Source organism: Nannospalax galili, unplaced genomic scaffold (assembly GCF_000622305.1).
Source record: "Nannospalax galili isolate Female #2095 unplaced genomic scaffold, S.galili_v1.0 scaffold632, whole genome shotgun sequence".
NCBI lineage: Eukaryota > Metazoa > Chordata > Mammalia > Rodentia > Spalacidae > Nannospalax > Nannospalax galili.
Window position 1 is genome coordinate 997384 of NW_008332816.1, and position 21071 is coordinate 1018454.

General features: G+C 48.7%; 2 protein-coding genes across 2 annotated transcripts in view; both read right to left on the reverse strand.

The window, feature by feature from the left end:
- Positions 1-1817, reverse strand: part of LOC108490558 (leukocyte immunoglobulin-like receptor subfamily B member 3) — a 35555-nt gene extending 33738 nt beyond the window's left edge. Inside the window, exons 1-4 of the mRNA XM_029560912.1 lie at positions 1499-1817; positions 1084-1383; positions 582-878; positions 37-339 (exon numbers count right to left, since the gene is read on the reverse strand). Coding sequence (XP_029416772.1) covers positions 37-339; positions 582-878; positions 1084-1383; positions 1499-1817 — 1219 coding nt within the window. The remainder of the gene's footprint in view (positions 1-36; positions 340-581; positions 879-1083; positions 1384-1498) is intronic.
- A 9748-nt stretch (positions 1818-11565) lies between these two features.
- LOC103729710 (leukocyte immunoglobulin-like receptor subfamily A member 6) lies at positions 11566-16197 on the reverse strand. The gene is made up of 9 exons (XM_017796782.2): positions 15918-16197; positions 15444-15749; positions 14042-14182; positions 13720-13875; positions 13179-13481; positions 12829-12879; positions 12068-12077; positions 11958-11983; positions 11566-11650 (listed from the first exon to the last, which is right to left on the reverse strand). Exons 1-6 carry the CDS (start codon positions 16195-16197, stop codon positions 12854-12856), a joined length of 1212 nt encoding a protein of 403 aa, XP_017652271.1. The 3' UTR covers positions 11566-11650; positions 11958-11983; positions 12068-12077; positions 12829-12853.
- Positions 16198-21071: the final 4874 nt, after the last annotated feature.

Below are 21071 nucleotides of genomic sequence, written 5' to 3' on the forward strand. Positions count from 1 at the left end.
TTTGAACAGTAAGAGGCAAGGTTAGGGGCCACTCACCTGAGGCCACAAGATTCAGAGGGTCACTGGCATGAGACAAGAGGTACGGGGATGAGCCCCCAGAACCGTAGCACCTGTAGGTTCCCATTACGTCTGCGGTCACAGCACTTATGAAGAATTCTGCCTGGAACTGCCCGGCTTGGCGCGTTGGTTTTAGACACAGCTGTGGCTGGGCTGCCCCTTCCTTGACAAGAAGAAAACTGCCCACTTGGTTCTGTGACTGACACAGAAGTGTCACGTTCTCTCCTGTGGACACCATGGGGCCTGGCTGCACTGAGAGGGAGGGCGTGATGGGGATCTGTCCTGCAGAGAAGAAGGACGGGTGAGGGGCTGCCCACCTTGTGAGCAGAGACCTCAGCCAGCCTGTGTCTGAGGACCTGCTTCTTGCAGTGTATTCTGACTTGTCTCCTCCCACCTCTTGGTGGTACCTGCCTCTCTCCTCCCATGAAACTCTCAAACACTTATAATGGCTGTCACCTATTTGACTCCCCAGGTAGGTCCTGTGCAGAGTCTGGGACACTGGCTGATGTCCCTGGGCTCCTCACCTGTGATTAAGATATCCAGAGGATCACTAGGAGCAGACAGCTCAGAGGAGACGTTGTGTGCACCATAGCATCTGTATCGACCCCCGTGGGAGCTGTTCACAGGGCCCAGGGGGAAGTCAGCCTGAGAGTCCACAGCTTGGGGCTTCTTGTCCAGATGCTGCCTGAGGTCACGTTCCCCATCTTTGACTACAATGAATCTCCCATACTTGGTATCAGAGAAACACTGGAGGGTCAGTTTCTCTCCAGGGGCCAGGACAGAGCCTTGCTGGGTCAAGAGTGATGGCCTCTTTGACATCCCTGTAGGGAAGATGGGCATGAGACTGAGGAGCCAGTAACTGACCAGTGCTTTGCCCTACTCTCCCTTCCTGCAGGTGTCACTACTGCCTCTCACAATCTGCAGCTAGGGATCAGGAGCCACAAGCTCTGCTCAGCCACTCCAACCTGTGGCCCCCCTGGGAAGCGAGCTCATGGGAAAATGCTTGGCACTAAAGGGCTGCCTCACCTGAGACCAGGAGCTCCAGGGGGTCACTGGGTGTTGACCACACCTGTGGTGTGTTTCTGTCAAAGGTGTAGCATCTGTATGTCCCCGCGTGGCTCAGCGTTATGGGGCCCAGTAAGAGCACAGCTTGGACGCGTCCCTGAGGGAACTGTGAGCTCCGCGTCCTTGAGAATCCTCCATTTTCTCCCTTGACCAGAATGAAGCTTCCAGATCTCTGCTGTGAGGTACACTGCAGTTTCCTGCTCTCTCCCAAGGTGACCACAGGGCTGGATAAGACCGACAGGCTGGGTTTGCTGTAGACGCCTAGGGGAGAAGGAGGCAACCTCATCCAGGGTTGGTCTGTGATGGGGACACCTGTGAGAACAGGACCCCCACCTTCCTGAAATCAGAGTCTGCTGATACACTGAGTGTCTCTCACCTGTCACCACTAGCTCCAGGGGGTCACTGTCAGCTGACCAGCCAGCAGAGCTCCGATAGATACAGTGATACACATCTGCCTCTTGTTCTGTCACTATTGGAATGGTGAACTTGGCCTTGTTCCTGAGATTTTCTTCAGCTGGTTTGCACCAACTTCTTGAATGCCTTTCTGTATACAGTCTGTATGCCCTTGTGGCCAGGGTTCCCTCACACCAGATGGTCACAGAACCCATCCTGGGTATCAGGGAGCCTGGCTCGGCCCAAAGGATGGGTTTTTTGGGTGTCCCTGAAAGGAAATCAGAGGCACTGCCTGAGGACATCTCCCAGCCGTTTTCCCCGGCTCAGTCCCAGTCTGTTCTTCGTTCATTGCCCTCAGCCCAGGCTCCTGTTCTCCAGCCCCAGAGCCAGGGAGGGAGGATGAGTCAGGATACTTGATCTAGGCAAGACTCACCTGCTGTCCTTTGGATGCTCTTTTCCAGACCCAGCCCTGAAAGAGAGTTCCCCATGAGAGGTTTGCACCTAGATGGCTGAGATGATGTTCTTCCCTCAGGGCTAGCAGCATCTGAGCTAACTGGCGTCCCCAGGGAACAGGCAGATGTGGGACCCTCTCCACCTGACCCGGTTTACTCTTCCTGCTCCAAGCACTTACCAAGGTAAAGAAGGATGGAGAGCGTGGAACGCATGCTGCCACTCTGACTGCTGCAGCTTTGAGAGAGGAGACCGCAAGACCCTGCAGAATGGTCAGACACGGAAGTGTGAGGTCAGAGCTGAGCTGCCTGCTGGACTGTATAGCTATGGACCCCGGAAGGTGATGGCCCCTCTGTGGGCCTGGCTCTCATTGGCTCAGTGAAGCACGCAGGATATTCTCAGACAGCAAAGAAGCATCTTAGCTCAGACATGTATTTCCCCCCAATCCAACAATCCTTCCTGTCTGGCCCAAAATCCCTTTACACACGGCGGGACCCAGAATCCACGCACAGTCAAGAAAGACGGCGGGGCTCTAAATATGACTCATATTTTCAAAGCAGCTCCACGAATGGAATTTTAATGTCATTCTATGACAGTTGAGAAACAGATATTTATCGATGTGGTCGGTGACACATTCTGCAGAGAACCCGGGTCTCTTCATGCTCAGCACTGGATTAGCAGGTGGAAATTCTATGGCCAGTTTCCCAGTGAAACACAGAGCACATTGCAGAGCAAACTGCCCTCTCCATCAGCCTCTTATTTCTTCCCTGACTCCTGGTGTTTTGTTACAGCAGCACAACACTGACTGACACAGGCTCCTCCCCATGCTCAGATCTCATTTCCACGTGAAGGTTTTAATCCTAGAGATGTGGTCACTTACAGTAAGCACTCCACTGTGGTTTCTACCTGTTTCACTAAACCGAGGCCTGTTGCTGAGAAATCATTCCTCCTTCCCCATGCCTTTGGCTATCACTAGAAAATGCTGCTCTCCCCAATGTTGTGTGAGATTTTTCTCATACAAGGGTGTTGTAGTTTATTTCTCCATTGCTGTGACAAAACACTCTGACCAATACCAACTTGGGCAGGAAAGGGTTTATTTGGCTTCCATCTCCCAGGTCACAGTTCATCAGGGAGCCCAAGGTCAGGAACCTGGAGGCAGGAGCTGGAGCACAGGCCATGGAGGAACACTGCTTACTGGCTTGCTCCCCTAACCCCTGCTCAACCCGCTTTCTTAGGCAACCTAAGCCCACCCGCCCAAGGGTAGCACCACCCACAATGGGCTGGGCCATCCCATATCACTCAATAATCAAGAAGATGCCCCTCAGACATGGCCACAGGCCAGTCCAATGGAGGAAATTCCCCAGTCGAGGTTCCCTCTACCCAGGAGCATCAAGTTGACACTAAAGCTATCCAGCACAGTGGGAAACATGGCACACGCATCTCGTCACCGCAAGAGAACCTACAGCAAACAAAAGTAACGGTTCTACCCACGTCCAACTTGGTGAGCCAATGAAGTTACTAGGGTTATTTACAGGACTATGGGGGAGGAGTTACTTACAGGAGTAGGGACCACTCAGTTACAACTGCATCACCATGAGGCTGGCTCCAACATGGGTTGAGACTTAACAATGCTGCAATCCTGAGGTCTCTGCACAGCATGCAGGCAGCTCAGCAGGTCTTGTCTTCCAGGATGTGGGGTTGTTCAGTATCGCCTCTCCCAGGAGTTCGTGTTCTCCCTTAGTAACTGTAAGGAAGGGTCCTTCTTGGGTTAGTGACTTTTTACTGTTGTAATGGAACAACATGACCAAAAGCTATTATAGGTAAAAGAGTACATTTTGTTGTACAGTTCCAGAGAATCTACAGTGGTGGTGGAGGAGTAGCAGAAAGGAGCAGGTACAGGGAGCTGAGTGCTCACACCTTGAACTGCAAATGCAAACCATACCTGGACGTGGGGCAAGGCCATAAACCTCTCACAGCAAGCTCACAGTGATGCACTTCCTTCAGCAAGGCTCTGAGTTCTAACACTCCATCACCTCCTCAGAGTCTTCAAAGATGTGGGTGCTGGGATTCAAACCCAGGTCTTCTGCAAGAACAACCAGTGTTCTTAACCGCTGAGCCATCTCTCCAGCCCCAGATTCTTTCATTTTTCATGGTAGCATTGGGTGGCTTATTATTGTTAATATTTCCAGTTCACAGATGAGGAAGATGAGACTTAGGAAACTTTTAGACTATTTGTCCCATGGACAACAAATTAAGTGACCAAGAAGTCAATTACCTGCTGTTCAGTTCAAATATCTACTGCTTGCCTACCATGTAGGAAATTTTGTAACATGGCATTAATTGAAAAGTCAAATCTATTATACATTGAGAGAAAATTAAACATATTGAACACACACACACACACACACACACACACACACACTAAAGATGTGAGTCTTGAGGGGACATTTTTCATTCAAACCACCACATTCCACTTCCTGACTCCTGTAGGTTCATGGCCATCTCACAATTCAAAATTCACTTAGTTAAACTTAAAAAGTCCCCATAGACCCTCACATGATCACACTGTTTCAAAGTCCAACGACTCTTTTGAGACACAAGGCAGTTTCTTCATTGTGACCTCCATGTAAAAGAAAATATAAATCACATTCTTCAAACACACAATGGCACAGAACATATATTCATAGTCCACTGAGCTGTACATAGCCCAGCCTTTTGCTGTTTTTTTAAAAATGAATTTTGCAAATTTCATACAATATATTTTGATCATATTTAGATTCCCTCTCCTACCTGCACCCCCTTACTACATTGAGAGAAAATTAAACATATTGAAACACACACACACACACACACACACACACACACACACACAAAAGATGTGAGTCTTCGGGGGACATTTTTCATGCCTCCACCAAATTTCCTGTTCTCTCTCTCTTACCTGACGCTGGTATTAGGCCTATGAGGCTGAGGCTAGAATATATATATGCCTATAGAGTCAGGTTTGTGTCCCCAGCTGCCCTTTGGTTTGGGTTCATGCATTGGGGGCTGTCAGCCTCCCAAGAGTCTCATTCTTAAATGAGCCTGCATCTCCCCGTCCCCGCAGTCATCAGTTGCCAATACTTCCTCAGAGAGTTGGGGTTTCCTACTCACTTCACACGTCTGTGCTGGGATTCTGTCTGGCTTGAGCGTAAGTGGAACTTGTGCATGCTGTCACCATTGCTGTGCGCTCGTAGGAGGAACTGACCAGCTGTCTGGAGGACTCTGTGTGGTCATCAGTCTCCACTGGTTCTTGCATTCTTTCTGACCCTGCTGCCACAGTGATCCCTGAGCCTTGGGACGCAGGTGTTTAATGTCGTGGAGCTCTCTGAAGATGAAATAAAAATAGCTGAGAAACACTAAAAAATGTTCAATATCTTTAGTCAGCAGGTAAAGCAAATTAAAACCACCTTGAGATTTCACTGTGTCCCTCTCAGAAAGGCAAAGATTCAAAAAACAGACAAGGGCAAATGCTGGTGCAGATGGGGAGGGAGCACAAGCTCACCCACTGCTGCTGGAAGTGCACAGCGGTGTGGCCAGTGTGGAAAGCAGTTTCAAGATTCTTCAAAAAGCTAGAAATTGCTCTTCCATATGATCTAGCCATACCACTCCTGGGCACATAGCCAAAAGACTCCATCCCCTACTACAGACATACCTGTTCATCCATGTTCATTGCAGCCTTTTTATAACAGCCAGGGATTGGAAACAACCTAGATGCCTATCTACAGATGGATGGGCAATGAAGGTGTGGTACGTATATCCAAAGGAATATCATTCAGCTCTTGAAAAATGCTGTAGGTGTACTAATTGGGCTGGGCACCTCAGGATCACTTTGCATTTAACCAGTTGTGGATCTCTGTAGGAGGCTCTGTTTACTGCATAACAACCTTCTTTGGGGAGGGGTGAGAACCACACTTACCTGTGTGTGTAGAAGTACTTAGAATACAGTTAAAAGCTATACTGTTTTAGGAAAATGGTAATAGCAGGTTCTCCTAAAGCCTCTGTGATCTCTCCAGCCATGTATATTTAGCTAGATTTACAGTACCAACTATCGTGTCCTCCTTTGAACAGACCTTAAGTTCAGTTAGACAGCTTTCAGACACAATGATAACAACATCGACACCACCAACAACAATTAATAAAACCACGGAGGAAAACGCCACTGGGGAGGGAGTCTGTAGCAAGGCCCTGAGAAACTCAGCTTAGAGACAGTCCATGGAGACCACGTACTTCTATCCTTGACTAATTACCCATCATCATTTTCTGGACTTGGACTTTCAGGCAAGGCACATTGGGACTGTGTCCCATTTTACCACCACCCACCTGAGAACCTAAACATGACCATTTTTATTTTTTTCTGTTTTGACAATTGTAAAATGTTCCAGAAGAGGAAATAGTTTTCCAAAGCTTTCTTTGGTCAGTAAGAGGCTGTTGATGTCTGGACTTAGTCCATTCCAGGCTCCAGTGCACTCTCCTGGTCCCTGAGACAAGACAGAGTGGTTTTGTTTTATTATTATTTTGAGGAATCATTTTTAATTTTGGGGAATTTCATGCAATGTGTTTTGATTATATTAGAGGTCCTCCCATATCTGCACCCCCTTTTCTAGCTCCCCCTCAAAATTTCTGTACTTTGGGGCTGGAGAGATGGCTCAGTGGTTAAGAACACTGGTTGTTCTTGCAGAAGACCCAGGCTCGAAACCCTGCACCCACATGGCAGCTAATAACTTTCCATAACCCCAGTTCCAGGGGATCTGACAGTGTCTTCTGTCCTCTGCTGACATTGCATGACACAGGTGCACTTATGTACACGTAAGCAATACATGCATACACATAAAAAAATAAAGAAAATATTTTTTAAAATTCTGTACTGTGTGTGTGTGTGTGTGTGTGTGTGTGTGTGTGTGTATAAAATCAGGTTTGTGTCCCCAAATGCTCTTCAATGTGGGATCATCCACTGGAGCCTGCCAACCTACTAAGTGTCTCACCCTTAAATGAGACTGACTCTCCCCTTCCCAGCAGTCATCGGTTGCCAGTAGCTCCTCAGATATGGCTGGAGTTTCCTTCACAATGTTGATAACATGTATGAATATTTTGTCTGAATGTATGTAAGTGCATCCATGTGTGCAATGCCCACGGAGGCCAGAAGAGGGTCCTCTGGAACTGGAGTAATGTATGCTCATTAGCCATTATGTGGGTGCTGGGAATCAAACCCGGGTCCTCTGCAAGAGCGGCCAGAGCTTCTAACTTCTTGCTGAGCCATTGCTCCAGCTCCCAGAATAAGGAATATTATTAATCAAGGTGTTTTGTGAATTACAGCAAAGTGGGACCATCTCTGTTAGAAGCCTCTGATGCTCTCTGATGACATTCTTAGTATTAGTTTTGATGGACGCTAGTTATTTTTTTTGTAAATTCCAAAAGGATTTTCCCATTCAGCACTGCCAGGTGGGGACCAAGTGTTCATTTATATGACCGTGTGGGGGCATTTCACATTCAAACCACAACAGTTACTTTCTGGTTTCTCCATATATAATCCTCATCTCTATTCCTAAGATACTGTGAGAATTTATGATTAGTGTGTGTGTGTGTGTGTGTGTGTGTGTGCGTACACATATGCCTTTGTTTATTGCTTTTTGCTTCCCCTGTTGTGATGGAAGAAATCAATTGGTTGAAAGGAATGTTGAACTGTTACTATAAGTATGAGGGCAAATGCCACGTGTTCATGGCCTTTAGCTTTTTTACAAATCGCTGGACAATTTGCTGCTACAGTTATCATGTTGTATCTTGTAAAGATAGAAATGTATGATGAAAAAAGCCCCATTAGGGAATCTTGTCACTCTGCAACTATCACAGAGTGTACTCACACAGACTAACACGATGTGATGGCGCCAGGTGATGTAATGTGTGGGACCCACCATCGAGTCTGTCATCAACTGGGATGTCACTTCTTGGTGTGTGAATGTATTTTGTTGAGGATTTTGCTGCTATATTTTTGAGAGACATTGACTTTTCTTTTAAAGAATGTTTTATTTATTATTTTTAATTTTATGAGTATGACTGTATTGCCTGCATGCTTGTAAGTGCACCTGTGTTGTGCAATGCTTGTAGAGGTCAGAAGAAGGCATCAGATCCCCTGGACCTGGGTTATGAATGGTAGTTAACCAACATGTGGGTGCTGGGGTTTGAACTTGGGTCCTCTGCAAGAACAGCCAGTGCTCTTAACCACTGAGCCATCTCTCCAGCCGTATTTTATTTTTTCAAAATGACTGTCTGGTTGTGGTACTAGGATAATTCTAGCCTCACAGCATGAGTTAGATGAAATGCCCCTGGACTTGTATGTCCATCTATTTTGTGGGGTCCATCTGACCTCCATTTGGGACACTCCAGAACAGAAGGGTCTTGTCTGGACCCTCCATATTGTCCCCTTCCCTTTCCCGTGCACAAAGGCCCTGTGCGCTCATGGGCTATAAGAAGCCTTGGAGTGCTGTGTAGTGGAAAAGAGAAATAGGAGCCCGGCAGGTCAGTCCAAATGAACAGAGAGACTGAGCAATCAGGAGGCCATGGCCTTCCCAGAATGACAGGACAGGTAGACCAGATTTCGCCAGCAATTTTCTGACTACTGGTAATCCCTGGTGAAACCAGTCCCCCCACCCAGAAAGCTGGGCTCCTGGCTTGGTAAGGCACTAGGAGAATGTGCAGTGGGAAAGCGTGGGAAAGTGCCCAAGGGGACAGACTGTGGTCAGGAAAGCGGGAACTAAAACTGCTTTCAGATCCCGTCTCACCCCAGTCAGAATGCCTACCATGAGTCACTTATTCTCTGCACTTTGACCAGATGTAGGTCACTGGGCTAACCACAATTTTCTGCAAAAAAGGGCTTCTCAGTCTTGCAACAGTAAGCAATGAGCACAGAGACCCACAAGTGGTCAATATGCAGAGCACGAGCAACTGCAAAGTGCTCAGCTCCAAATGGGACACCCATGTCACGTTCTTCTCCCCAAGGCTCAGGGATTTTTGAGGAAGATGGGGAAGAAAGATTCTAAGAACCACAGAACTGCAAGAAAGTAGTTTCCCAGTTAGCAGGGCAGGTGCACATACGAACTCACAGGAATTGTGACAGCATGCACATGCTTTTCACAGTCTTAAGTCATACAAGATCTCAACATGGAGGGGGTAGGCAGGCATGAAGTCCCACACCTAGCTATGGAGCTATCGGTATTTGGTAGCTGCTGGGACAGCAAGTCTTTAAGGGTGTGACCCCTTGGTAGATCAACAACAAACCAGCGCAGGCGCCACTACCAAGAATGTTTGGACAATGCGTGTTGACTCCACGGGGAAAAGCAGACATGGAATCGGATGGGTAGTGAGGTGGGGGTGGATCTTGGAGGAGCTGGTGTGGGGAGAATAGGACAAAAACGCACTCCATCATTAAAATTATCATTTGATTTAAAACAGCCTTTCCTAGCGCCACTCTGGGTCCTCATCTGATTGAGTTGGCATGGGTCTTGTGTTCGAGATCACCACTGACACACGTTCACATGGGCCAGCCTAGCCTGAGAACTCTTGGAAACTGATTATTGCTGGATGAGAGAGAGCAGATCTTCCTTAAGATCTCTAGACAGGCTGACTAGACTCCAGTGGATGAACTGGAACCGAAGGACACCCGAGTAAATTGCTTGACTAGATGGGACCTAATATGTGTGGCAAAATACACGAGGCCTGGTGGGAGGGGTGTAGGAGCACGGATGGGGGGCGGGGGTCTCAATTTGATTAAGAACTGTTGTATGAAATGTACAAAAGCGCAGTGAAAGTATTTCTAGAAATCCTTTCCTTCTGTTTAGTTTTTCATTATACCTACTGACTATTGAGAAATGTGCTTTATTTCCAAAATATGGGATATAAACTCTGAGTGCAGTGAGGTTCCAACAAGTTCCCAGAATCTTCTAGATGCTTGTGTTAGCCATCTTGGGAGGCTGAGGGTCATCACTCTGTCCCTGGAAACAGCATGTGGGTGAGTTGGGGCCAGAGCAGCACACACACTGGGATCCTTTGTGCTCCCCTGCCTAGGAGGAAGGAGGTGCAGCTGTCCCTTGTCTGAGTGTCATGTTGCACAGCTGGGCATAGGTCACATCCTGAGGCTCCTCGGATGTATTAGGCTGGAATACGAGATTGAGAGGAAGGTACATGCTTGGTATTGGGAACTTGGGGGCCTGGGGAAAACATGACCCACCTGTCTGTCCATCTCTCTATCCTCTCCTGACTGGCCATCCTTCATGTCCAGGAATTCCCTTGACATGGCAGCTCCTGTCCTCTTGATCCTGGAGGGTTTTACCTGGGCAAATGTCTCCCCCTGGGTGTGTTCCTCAGTCTGGCTCTGCAGCAGGGAGGCCATGAGACAGTGACACTATGTCCTGGTTTCCCTGAAGAGCTCCAGCCAGGTTTCCACAGGGAGGCCAGAGTCATCCTTGAGACATTTAAATCCACTATGGCATTCAGGATGGGATCTTTAGGGAATTCTGTCCTACAGTTGTGGCCTCTTATCCTGACACTCTGACTCCTGGTGATTTGGACCCAGCTACATGGCTCATCTTGAAAGAATATGATCCTGTGTCAGGACCACGGTCCCCGCTTTACCCTGTGCCTGCATGTGCTGGTCCGTTAGATGTCTGCCTGGGCCTCTCCATCCAGGCTTCCCCTCAGAGGACACCTTTCCAGAGCTCCCCTTCTAATTCCCACTGGCCATATCTGCCCCCCACACCCCACCCCTTCTCTGTTTTATTTTCCCTAAAACACACACACTGCACACACTCTATTTGTACGTTGTCTTAGGGCATCTGGGAGCTTGCTTGCTGCCCCACTGCAGTGTGTACAGGGGGCCTGGTCAGGACGGAGCTCCTGGTGGACAGCTGGGTGAATGAGTGGGATGTGGGGACATTGGGGACGTGGAGACTCATTTGATCATGTATTCTGAGAGCCCCAAAGCATGCTGACATCCACACAGATGCAGAGGAGCCAGAAAGGGGACAGGAGGGCGTGGCCACATGTTCCCAGGAAACCCAGGAGTGAGCCATAGTGCGAAGGAGACAGAAAGGAGGGTCAGCTGTGGGTTCACTGAGCGCTGAGCGAGGAGGACAGAGAAGGTCCCCTGCACTAAACCTGGCTGTGTGTTCTTAGGGCTGTGGATGGGGACAGGGGTCTCACCCGACTGTCCAGCTCTATGTTGTCCTCAGGCTGTGTGTCCTTTACAGCTGCATCTATCATGGCAGAATGAACACACAGTCTCCTGGCTAGAGTCCCAGGATCTCTCAGTCCCCCCAGATCCCTGCCCTGTTCCACATGGGACAGAACTAGAGAGTGTGGTGATGTCTGTAGACCCAAAGTGTGCTGACCACAGACCGACCCTACTACCCCCATGATACCAAGACACTGGGCATCTCCCTCCCCAGGGCCCTGTTCCTCTCACACAGGTTTTCTTCCTGGATGGCAGCAACTGGGTTGGATCTGGAGGGGCAATGGGGTGTCAGATGGCAGTGAGGGGTGGCAGGCGGGTGGAATTTTGGGTCCCTGGGCATGAGTCACCTCTCCTGCGGACCTCTGCCCTTGGGTAGTGGCTCTGCAGCCTCTGTAGAAAGTTGCAGGTTGGTTCTTCTCTGGACTGCAGGAGGGAAAAGAGTCTCAGCCAGGAGGGATGAGCACTCCCTCCTCACCCCCCAGCACCTGCGGGGGAAGGAAGGAAACTTGACACCACATGGGGAAGTGTGCAGACAGATCACAGGATACCTGACATTTGCACAAGATCATGTGTTTCTGGTCTGAGATTCTGCAGAAGTGTTTCTAGGCTGACCTGCCCTAGTCTGACTGGTTTCCCTGAGCCTGGTGCCCTGAACTCCTGTTTGGATGACCCACAAGGGCACCTGCCACCTTCTGAGCCCAAGGCCAATCACATCCTATGTCGAACTCACCCTCTTTCCTGTGGTTGTGCTGTTGCCTGTATCGAAGGAGGAAGATGAGGATGAGGAGGAAAAGCAGCAGAGGGAAGACCACTGAGACCCCGATCAGAATCTTCTGGTACCTTTCCAGTCCTGGGGCACATGTGACATCATGAATGAGGGATGCTGCTGCTTACCTGAGCACCTACTGTGTGCCAGGCCCATACCTGGTCTTTGTATTCACCACCTCCTGTACTCACAACTATGTAACATGGGATGACACCTCCAGCCAAGTCAGTTCCCTGCCCCAGATCACCCAGGAGGAAGGCTGGGGTTGAACCAGGGAAATCTGACTTTCAGGAGTGTCTCCTCCACCAGAGCTGAACCCCGTGAGCCAGAGGGAAGGAACCTGAATGCCCTGTACCCGACCCCTGCACGATGTCAGCATCTTGTTATCAGAGTGGACAAGTGCACCATCTTGCCACTCTGAGAAACTGAGACACACTTGGGGGGAGGGGCTTGTCCAATTTAGCATCTCCAGAAGAGGCTGCATCAACCCCACAACTACCTCTTGTCCCAGTGAACCCACCTTTCAACAGAGTCATTATTTAGCAGTCTAGGGGACTGCTCCATTGAGGGGCAATTCTCAAAGCCTCATGGTGGGTAGGGAAGGTGAGAGTCAGGACTCTCCACTCTCCACCTCAACCAAGCTCCTTAAACCCCAGCCTGCACCCAAACATTTTTTTTTGCCTGGATGGACCCTCCTGAAACCCAGCCTCCAAGACTCTGGGCTTCTGGGGTCTCTAGGCTCCTGGATACAAGCTTAGTTCACACAGCACTTGGAGGGTCTGCAGGCAGCTTGGGGATGGAGCAAAGTCCCTGGACAGAAGCCCTTCACACTCACCAGCTGTTGGGATGGGTCCTGTGAGTTACGTGCTGCTGTTCCCAGAGGATCCTGGGAAAGAAGAAGGTAAGAGACAAGAGTCTGACCACAGAGATGCATTTACGGTTCACCCTCCTACGTCTGCCCTGTGGCCTCTGCAAGAATCTTCTGCCCATCTGGAAACTTCTGGATTCCAATGAAGGATGTGGGGTGGGTATTCTTTGAGGAACTCCCACTGGTCTCCAGCTCTCTGAGGGGTGAGTCTCCTGACTGAGTCTTCCTATGACCTCTAAACCCATCCTAGCCAAGGGCTCTCTTGGGGGTTGGATCCCGAGTCACCCTTTGAGCTCATGAGGTCAGGGTCCTCTCACCTGAAGTTGCAAACTTCACAGGGTCACTGGGGTATGACAACAGGTAGGGGGACGAGCTTCGAGAACCATAGCACCTGTAGGTCCCTCCGAAGGCCAAGGTCACAGTGCTCATGGAGAATTCTGCCTGGAACTGCCCAGCTTGTAACACTGAGTTTAGATGCAGGGGTGGATGGGCTGCTCCCTCCTTGGTCAGAAAGAAAGAGTCCACCTGGCTCTGTGACTGACACACCAGGGTCACGTTCTCTCCTGAGGACACTGTGGGGCCTGTTTGCACTGAGAGGGAGGGTGTGAAAGGGAGCTGTCCTAGAGAGAAGAGGGATGGCCGAAGGACTACCCACTGTGTTCTGAGCTGAGACCACACCACAGCCTCATTCTGAAGACCTGGGTCTCTCTGTTTTATCCTTTCTGCTTTCCCTATGTTCCCCTGTCTGTGTTCCTGTTCCTCACTGGGGCCCTCAACCCTCTTCCTGGGGATCAATCCCTGGGCTCCTCTAGCAAAGACAGAGTCTGGGACCCTGACTCAATCCACCGGGCTCCTCACCTGCAATCAGGATGTCCATAGGCTCACTGGGGGTTGACCACTCAGGGGAGAAGCCTTGTGCACCATAACACTTGTACCGTCCTCCAGTGGTGCCCTTCACAGGGCCCAGTAGGAAGTCAGCGAGAAAAAGACCAGCCTGTGGGTGTTGGCGGGACTCTGGAGGAGGTCAGTTTCCTTCTCTTTCAAAAGAGCAAATCTATTGTACAATCCACCGGGCTCCTCACCTGCAATCAGGATGTCCGTAGGCTCACTGGGGGTTGACCACTCAGGGCCCAGTAGGAAGTCAGCGAGAAAAAGACCAGCCTGTGGGTGTCGGCAGGACTCTGGAGGAGGTCAGTTTCCTTCTCTTTCAAAAGAGCAAATCTATTGTAGCTGATGTCAGAGCAATACTGGAGGGTCAGGAACTGTCCAGGGGCCAGGATAGGTCCTGGATGGATCAGCAGGGAGGGCTTCTTTGACTGGCCTGGAGGGAAGATGGACTCCTGGGTAAGGATCTGGCTCCTGCCATACACTTGCCACTTCCTTTCCTGCCCTGTCGGGGTCTCTCACTCTGTGGGAATCTGGCTCAGGAGCAGGGAGTTTTTTCGGCCATATTTTTACCTGGGACTCCCCTGAGAGAAGGTCTGATAGGAAAGTCTTAGGGTCTCAATCGTGACTGTATCAATGATGGGGCTTACTTACCTGAGACATATATTTCCAAAGGGTCACTGGGTTCAGACCACACTTTTGGGTTTCTGTTATAATAGCCATAACATCTGAAGATTTTAATGCTGCTGGGGGTCATAGGGAATAGAGCCTGAAACTGCCCAGTGGATGCATGCTGTGAGTCCAGGGACATGTAGATACTCTGTTTTCCTTCCTCAGTCAGAACGAATCTGTCATATCCATGTCGTGAGACACACCGGAGGGTCACATTCTCCCCTGAGGTCACTACAGGGCTGGGCAGGTCTGATAGCCATGGTTGACTTTTGTTGCCTGCCAGGACAGAAGGAATCAGTGTTAAATGGAGTCACACCTCCCACATTATATCGTAGGTTGCGAGAAGAGATACCCTTAATATCAGACCCCTTTCCTGAAGGCAGAATCTGGAGATGGGGACCCCTATATGTCCCCTCACCTATCATCACCAGATCCAGGGTGTCACTGCACTCTGTCCATCCAGCAGATCTGTAATAGTAACAACAGTATCGCCCTGTGTTTTGCTCTGTCATGGATCGGATGGAGAACTTGGCCTCGTTCCCCGGGCTTCTGTGGGGTCTGTATGATCCAGGGTGCTGGGTCTCCCTCTTTATGTAGAACATATGTTTAGGCCTCCATGGTCCTGACACACCAGATGGTCACAGGATTCCCTGAGGTGACCAGAAAGTGTGGTTCAGCCGAGATGCTGGGTTTGTAGATGGTCCCTGTAAAGAAGTGGGTGAGGAGATGAGTCTGTTTGAACAGTGGCATAGAGGAGGTCACACTTAGAGATAATGCTGAAGCTAACCCAGAACAGGAGAAAATCCAGTGGACCTATGAAGACCAAGTCCTTTCCTTTACTCCTGGTTTCACTCTTACTGTCTCCCCGTGGCGTCTGCATCTCAGGTCCCACTGGCTCCTACAGTCTGCATTAACTGGCTGGCTCCTGGAATCCTGGCTCCCCTCACCTATCACACACCAGGGTCTCTCCTGGGAAGTAGTGTCAGGTCTAGAGTCATTTAAGGGCTAATCTGAGGCTTCCTTACCTGAGATCAGGAGCTCCAGGGGGTCACTGGGTTCTGACCACAGCTGTGGGCTCCTCAGGTTATAGCCGTAGCATCTGAGCCTCCACTTGTGGCTGGGGGCCACAGGGCCCACAGAGAACAGGGCCTGGTACTCCCCACTGGATGTAGAACTTGGGTTCAGGGTCCAGGAGAGCTCCTGTGGTCCTTCCTTCTGCAGCACGAATCTGTCATATCGCTGTCTTGAGACACAGTGGAGGGCGATGTTCCCTCCCAAAGCTACCACAGGGCTGTGCTGGACTGAGAGGCTGGGTTTGCTGTAGTAGAACCCTAGGAGAGGATACAGAGGGTTAAACGAACTCACACAGCCCACACTGGACTCCATGGATAAACTGTGAGAAGGGGACACCCCTGAGAGCAGACTCCTTTCCTGAGAGCAAATTCCTGGATGTCTTCTCACCTGTCACCAGTAGGTCCAGGCTGTCCCTACGCTCTGACTAGGCAGCGGGAGTCTGATAGTCACAATGGTATCGCCCGCATGACTCCATTCGTTGTGTGGGGTGGAGAACTCAGCCTTGTTTCCAGGCTCCAGTGGGGTCTGTGTGTTCCAGGTATCTGATTCTCCCTCTTTAAGGAGACGGTACTCTAGGGCCCCCGAGGTCCCCTCACATAAGATGGTCACCTGTATCCCTTTGGTGACCACAGAGCCAGGCTCAGCCCTGAATGTGGGCTCGGGAAGGTTCCCTTCAAAGAAATCAGAGGCTGGGTCACAGGACATCCTCCCTTAAATCCCAGCTCTCAGCCCCGGGACCCTGTTGAATTTCCCCAGCATCAGCCACACTGGCTGTTCTCTGTCTCCAATGCCCACAGGTGACCCATTGTCCTCAGTGAGGTGGACTTATCTGTAACAGCTGGGGACACACTCACCTGCCAGCACCGGGGTCCTGAGGCTCAGACTCAGTCCTGGAAGAGAGTTCTCTGTGAGAGGTTTTCCCTGAAGCCTGAGCAGGTCCTCCCCTCCTTGTTGCCTCTGAGTCCCCGAGATGACTTGGTTGTACAAGGTCTGGCTGTGGGTGTTCCTTCCCCTGTTTCACATCTCACCGAGGCAGAGCAGGGCTGTGAAGATGGGAGTCATGGCATCTCTTCCTTGTGGAGGCAATGTTGCAAATGGCTGGGGACCGTGCCTTTCCCAGTGGGCAGACACACAGGGTGTGGCCTTTGGAGGCTGGGTCCTCCTTCCTGTCATGAGGCTGTCACCTCAGCAGCCACACGGGAACCGGAACTGTCCTTCCCAGGAGCTCTGTTTTTCCCAGTGCTGTGGCTTGAACAAACTTCAAACCCTCTGTTCTTTCTTTCTTTCTTTCTTTCTTTCTTTCTTTCTTTCTTTCTTTCTTTCTTTCTTTCTTTCTTTCTCTCTCTCTCTCTCTCTCTCTCTCTCTCTCTCTCTCCTTTTTTTGAGAGGGTCTCACTATGTAGCCCTATGTGACCCTAGCATCCTCGAACTCCTTATGTGGACCAGGATGGCCTTGAACTCACGACTTTCATCCTTGCCTTTACCTCTCCAATGATAGGATGAAACATGGGAACCACCACACAGACTTTTTTTTGTTTTTAAAGGCAGAGCTTCATGAAGCCCAGGGAATTGTCAAGTTCCTGGTTTTCCTCCTTCACCTCCTGTGTGCTGGGACTGTAGGCACATGCCTGGTTGCAGTCTCTTCTTACGGAAGGACGAGGCATCCCCCTGAAACCCGTCCACATCTGCTGGAACTGTCTCCATGCCACCAAAAGTCAAGAGTTAGCACCAAACAGACCAAGTGCCTTTCCGAGCCAGGACCTTCCAACTGTGAGTGGTTCAGGTCTGGTCCTCCTCTCTCAGAGCCTGTGCACTGGGTCTCCTTCCCTCCTTCCACCTGACCATTGTCACAGCGTTGTGGGGTCCTTCCCGTGGTCAGTTATCTCCCCAGCCCTGGAGATGCTATGGGGATGTTGTGTGAACATTTTCTGAAGACAGGAACAAAGCTGTTTTCTCCAGATAGGGCAGAAATGACAGAAAGAAAGAATCGATTCCCCACAAGTCCGGCTTGGTGAAAGAATAAGGTTCAGTGTCTGGGGCTTATAACTGCAGCACACTTTGCTTGAAGTACAAAGTACTCAACTCACAAATTGCATTATTACGTATCCTGCTGTGGAGAATGGAGCCTCAGCCAAACCCTGAAGCATTATCTAAGCTGTCCATTCACCTGCACCCAGTCATCTTGATCATTAATGAAAATTGTTCACGAGAGAGTCAGAGTCAGTTTTCTCACCCGGTGCTCTGTTATGATGAACGACCCATGTGAAGATGGATCTGTGTCTCTTAGATTTAGCTTCAGGCTATTTCCTTTTCATGTTCAATGGTATAAGTTTGCACACTAGAAAGATTTTCTAATTCAGCATCATCTAGGTGAGGAGGCCCAGGACATACACACTTCCCATGTGTTTCACAGAGAAGGAAATGGAGGTCAATTTCTGTTCTCCTCTTTAGTTCCTGAGCCCATGAATTCTACAAATCAAAAGAACATTATTGATCAACCCTGGCTCTTACAATCTTTCTGAAATGGTTCCTGAGCGATGGGTGGGAAAGGTTTGATACAGGAGTCCTATCCGGTGGCATACACTCTGCAGTCTCTTATTCTTTAACAGTTGGCCAGTTGTGACCTTTTGTGTGCATCACACTCTGTTGTACAAGGAGGCTTCACTGGTGAGAGTTGAGGTTGGTTCATGAACATGGGAAAGCACAGGCTTTCAGGCTACTGGAACCTTGCACACATGAACTTGCAGCAATGGTGGCATTGGGCACAGGACCCGTGCCAATTCAATCAGACAGGGTCCAAAGTGAAGCAAGGGAAATGGATAGTGGGTTGGCCCTGGTCTGGGAACTATTGGAGACTGATTGCTATTGGGTGAGTATGCTAGATAGCTTTAGTGTCAACTTGACACACCTGGGTTGAGGGAGCCTCAATTGGGGAATTGCCTTCATTGGACTGGCCTGTGGCCATGTCCATGGGGAACCTTCTTGATTGCTGAGTGATGTGGGAGGGCCCAGCCCACTGTGGGTGGTGCCACCAGGGGCCAGGAGAGCAAGTCAGTAAGCAGCATTCCTCCATGTCCTGTGATCCAGCTCCTGCTTCCAGGTTCCTGCCCTGAGTTCCTACCTTGGGCTCCCTAATGAACTGTGACCTGGGAGATCTAAGATAAATAAACCCTTTCCGCCCCAAGTTGGTAGAGCTCAGAGTGTTTTGTCATAGCAATGGAGAAACAAACTAAGACAGAAATTGGTACCAGAAAGTGGGGTATTGAGTGACAGACCTGACCCAGTTGTTTTGGGGAGGACTGTAGAAGTGTTTGGAACTTTTGGCTGGAAAAGCCATTCAGTGCTCAGAGTTTGTTGTTGCGGCACTTGGAACAGTTATATTGAAAGAGTTGTGGACAATGGAGGCCTGGCTTGTGAAGCTTCAAAGGGAAGCAGAGACCATCAGGGCTCTTCGTGTGAGATTTTGGATTGAGAATCTGTGGGTTCTGGTCGGCTGGGGCTGAAGAATCAGCTGTGATTAAGTAGAGACCAGAACATGAAGCAAACCCTTTGCTTTACTGGGGCAATTGATTGATGCTGGTTAGCTGGGGCTGAAAAATCAGCTGTAAGTAACAAGAGACCATCATCACTGAGGTGAAATCTTCTGGGAGGTATTTCCTCAGGGTCAGCACACAGAGGGGACCAGAGCCTCCATCTCAAGTTAGAAGCAGGACTTGGTAATGTATGAGAGTCTCCTGCATGGTTCTGGTGAGGTGAAAGCATGAAGGGGTCATAGAGAGCAGCTGAGGCTTGGCACTGTGAGAGGCCAGGAAAGGCCATAGGTGAAAGTGCAGCTTCAGTTGCAGTGAAGACCCCAGGATTGAAGGGGTCATGGAGAGAATCTGAAGCTTTGCACCCCAAGAGACAAGAAGAGGCCATTGGTGAAGGTGTAGCCTCAGTTTCTGTGGAGTTCCCAGGTTTTTGGAGATGCTGGGACCATGGGATGACCACCAAAGACAGCTGTAGGTGTGAAATGGAGCTGGACTGGGTCTGCAAGATGAGCTGTGTGTGCTGTGGACGGCAGAGTCGGAGAAATGGAGCTGCCAGAACCCTTTGGAGCCCAGAGATGGTGAGTGAATCCCAGATGTCCAGCCTTGAGCTACTTTGCTGGACTTTGGTTTTGCTTAGGTTTGCCCGATTCTTCCCTTTGAAATAAGACAGTACTTGTATTGGATTTTACAGATGCCTACCCACAGTTAAGAGACTTTTAAAAGAGACTATGAACTTTTAGGTGTTTGGATTTTTTTTTTTTTTTAGTTTTTCTCTCCTCTCGTGCTTTATTTTTCTTTTCTTTTTTAAAAATTATTTATTTAATAACCACATAATTAGAAGATGGATTCATTACAACAGCATTGACATATTCAATCACAATTTCCAGAGCTAAGATGATCCACTGAGTCTAGTCAGCCTATCTATAGTTCCTTGTTTTAGCAAGATCAGCTCTTCCTCATCTAGCAGTAAACAGTTGTCAATATTCCTTTAGATAAGATTGGGGTCTGCTGTTCATTTTCCAATAAAAAAGATCTCCATTTCATTATTAAAATACACAGTTTCATACCAGAAACATTAATTTTAACGCAATTGACACTAAGATGTTTGTACATGTGTTTCTGATCTCTATATATCTGATTATTACTAGTCACAGTTGGTTACTTTCTGAGCTCCTTGGTATCTGAGCATGGATATAAAGTCATCAGGTAGATTTCAGTGGTAAGGTTTTTCACATCTACTAATTATTAAAGAGAAAATTTTTATGCTTCCAAGAATTATTATTCTTTTTAAATTATGTTTTAAATTTAATAACCACATGATTAGAGGAAGCATTTCATTACAGCTTTAACATATTCAGTAACACACTCTAGAGCAAGGATAAATCTCTTTCAAAAGTGGCTGTAAATTTCCAGGTTCACAGATGAATTAATACAGTTATACAATACTGAACTCAGTATAAGCCCTGTAAGACATAAAATTGAATGAGTTTTTAACCTTTAAAAAAGATCTCCATTTCATTTTAGAATATATTGTTCCTTACAGAAAGACTCATTGTTTTTGCTACTAACACTGAGATGTTGGTGCATGCATCTCTAGTCTGTATGTGTCTGATTATTACTAGTCATAATCAGTTGCACTTGGTTCCTTGGTGCCTGTGTATGTCTGTAAAGTCAATGGGTAGATTTCACTGGTAATGTTTATCCCCTCTACTATTTAACATGATGTAAATTTTTATGTTTCCTCCTCAAATGTAATACATTAAATTTTTTTTGATTTTTTTGTGTGTATATCACACATAACATCCCAAACCATCTTATTCAACTATAGACCCACTTCCCAGATGGCACCCACCCATAGCCTTCCTCCCCCAACTAGAGCCCTTATACTCTGATATCCCTGCTACTTCATTCTGCTTGTGAGACATTCTCCTGTTCTTTCTAATTGATTTATTGAATCTTTCAGTCCTGTGCTCATTTCCATTTGGGTTTTCTTCACTATTTCTATCTCTTTAGTGTATTTACTTTTCAAATTACGATTTTTTTATATTT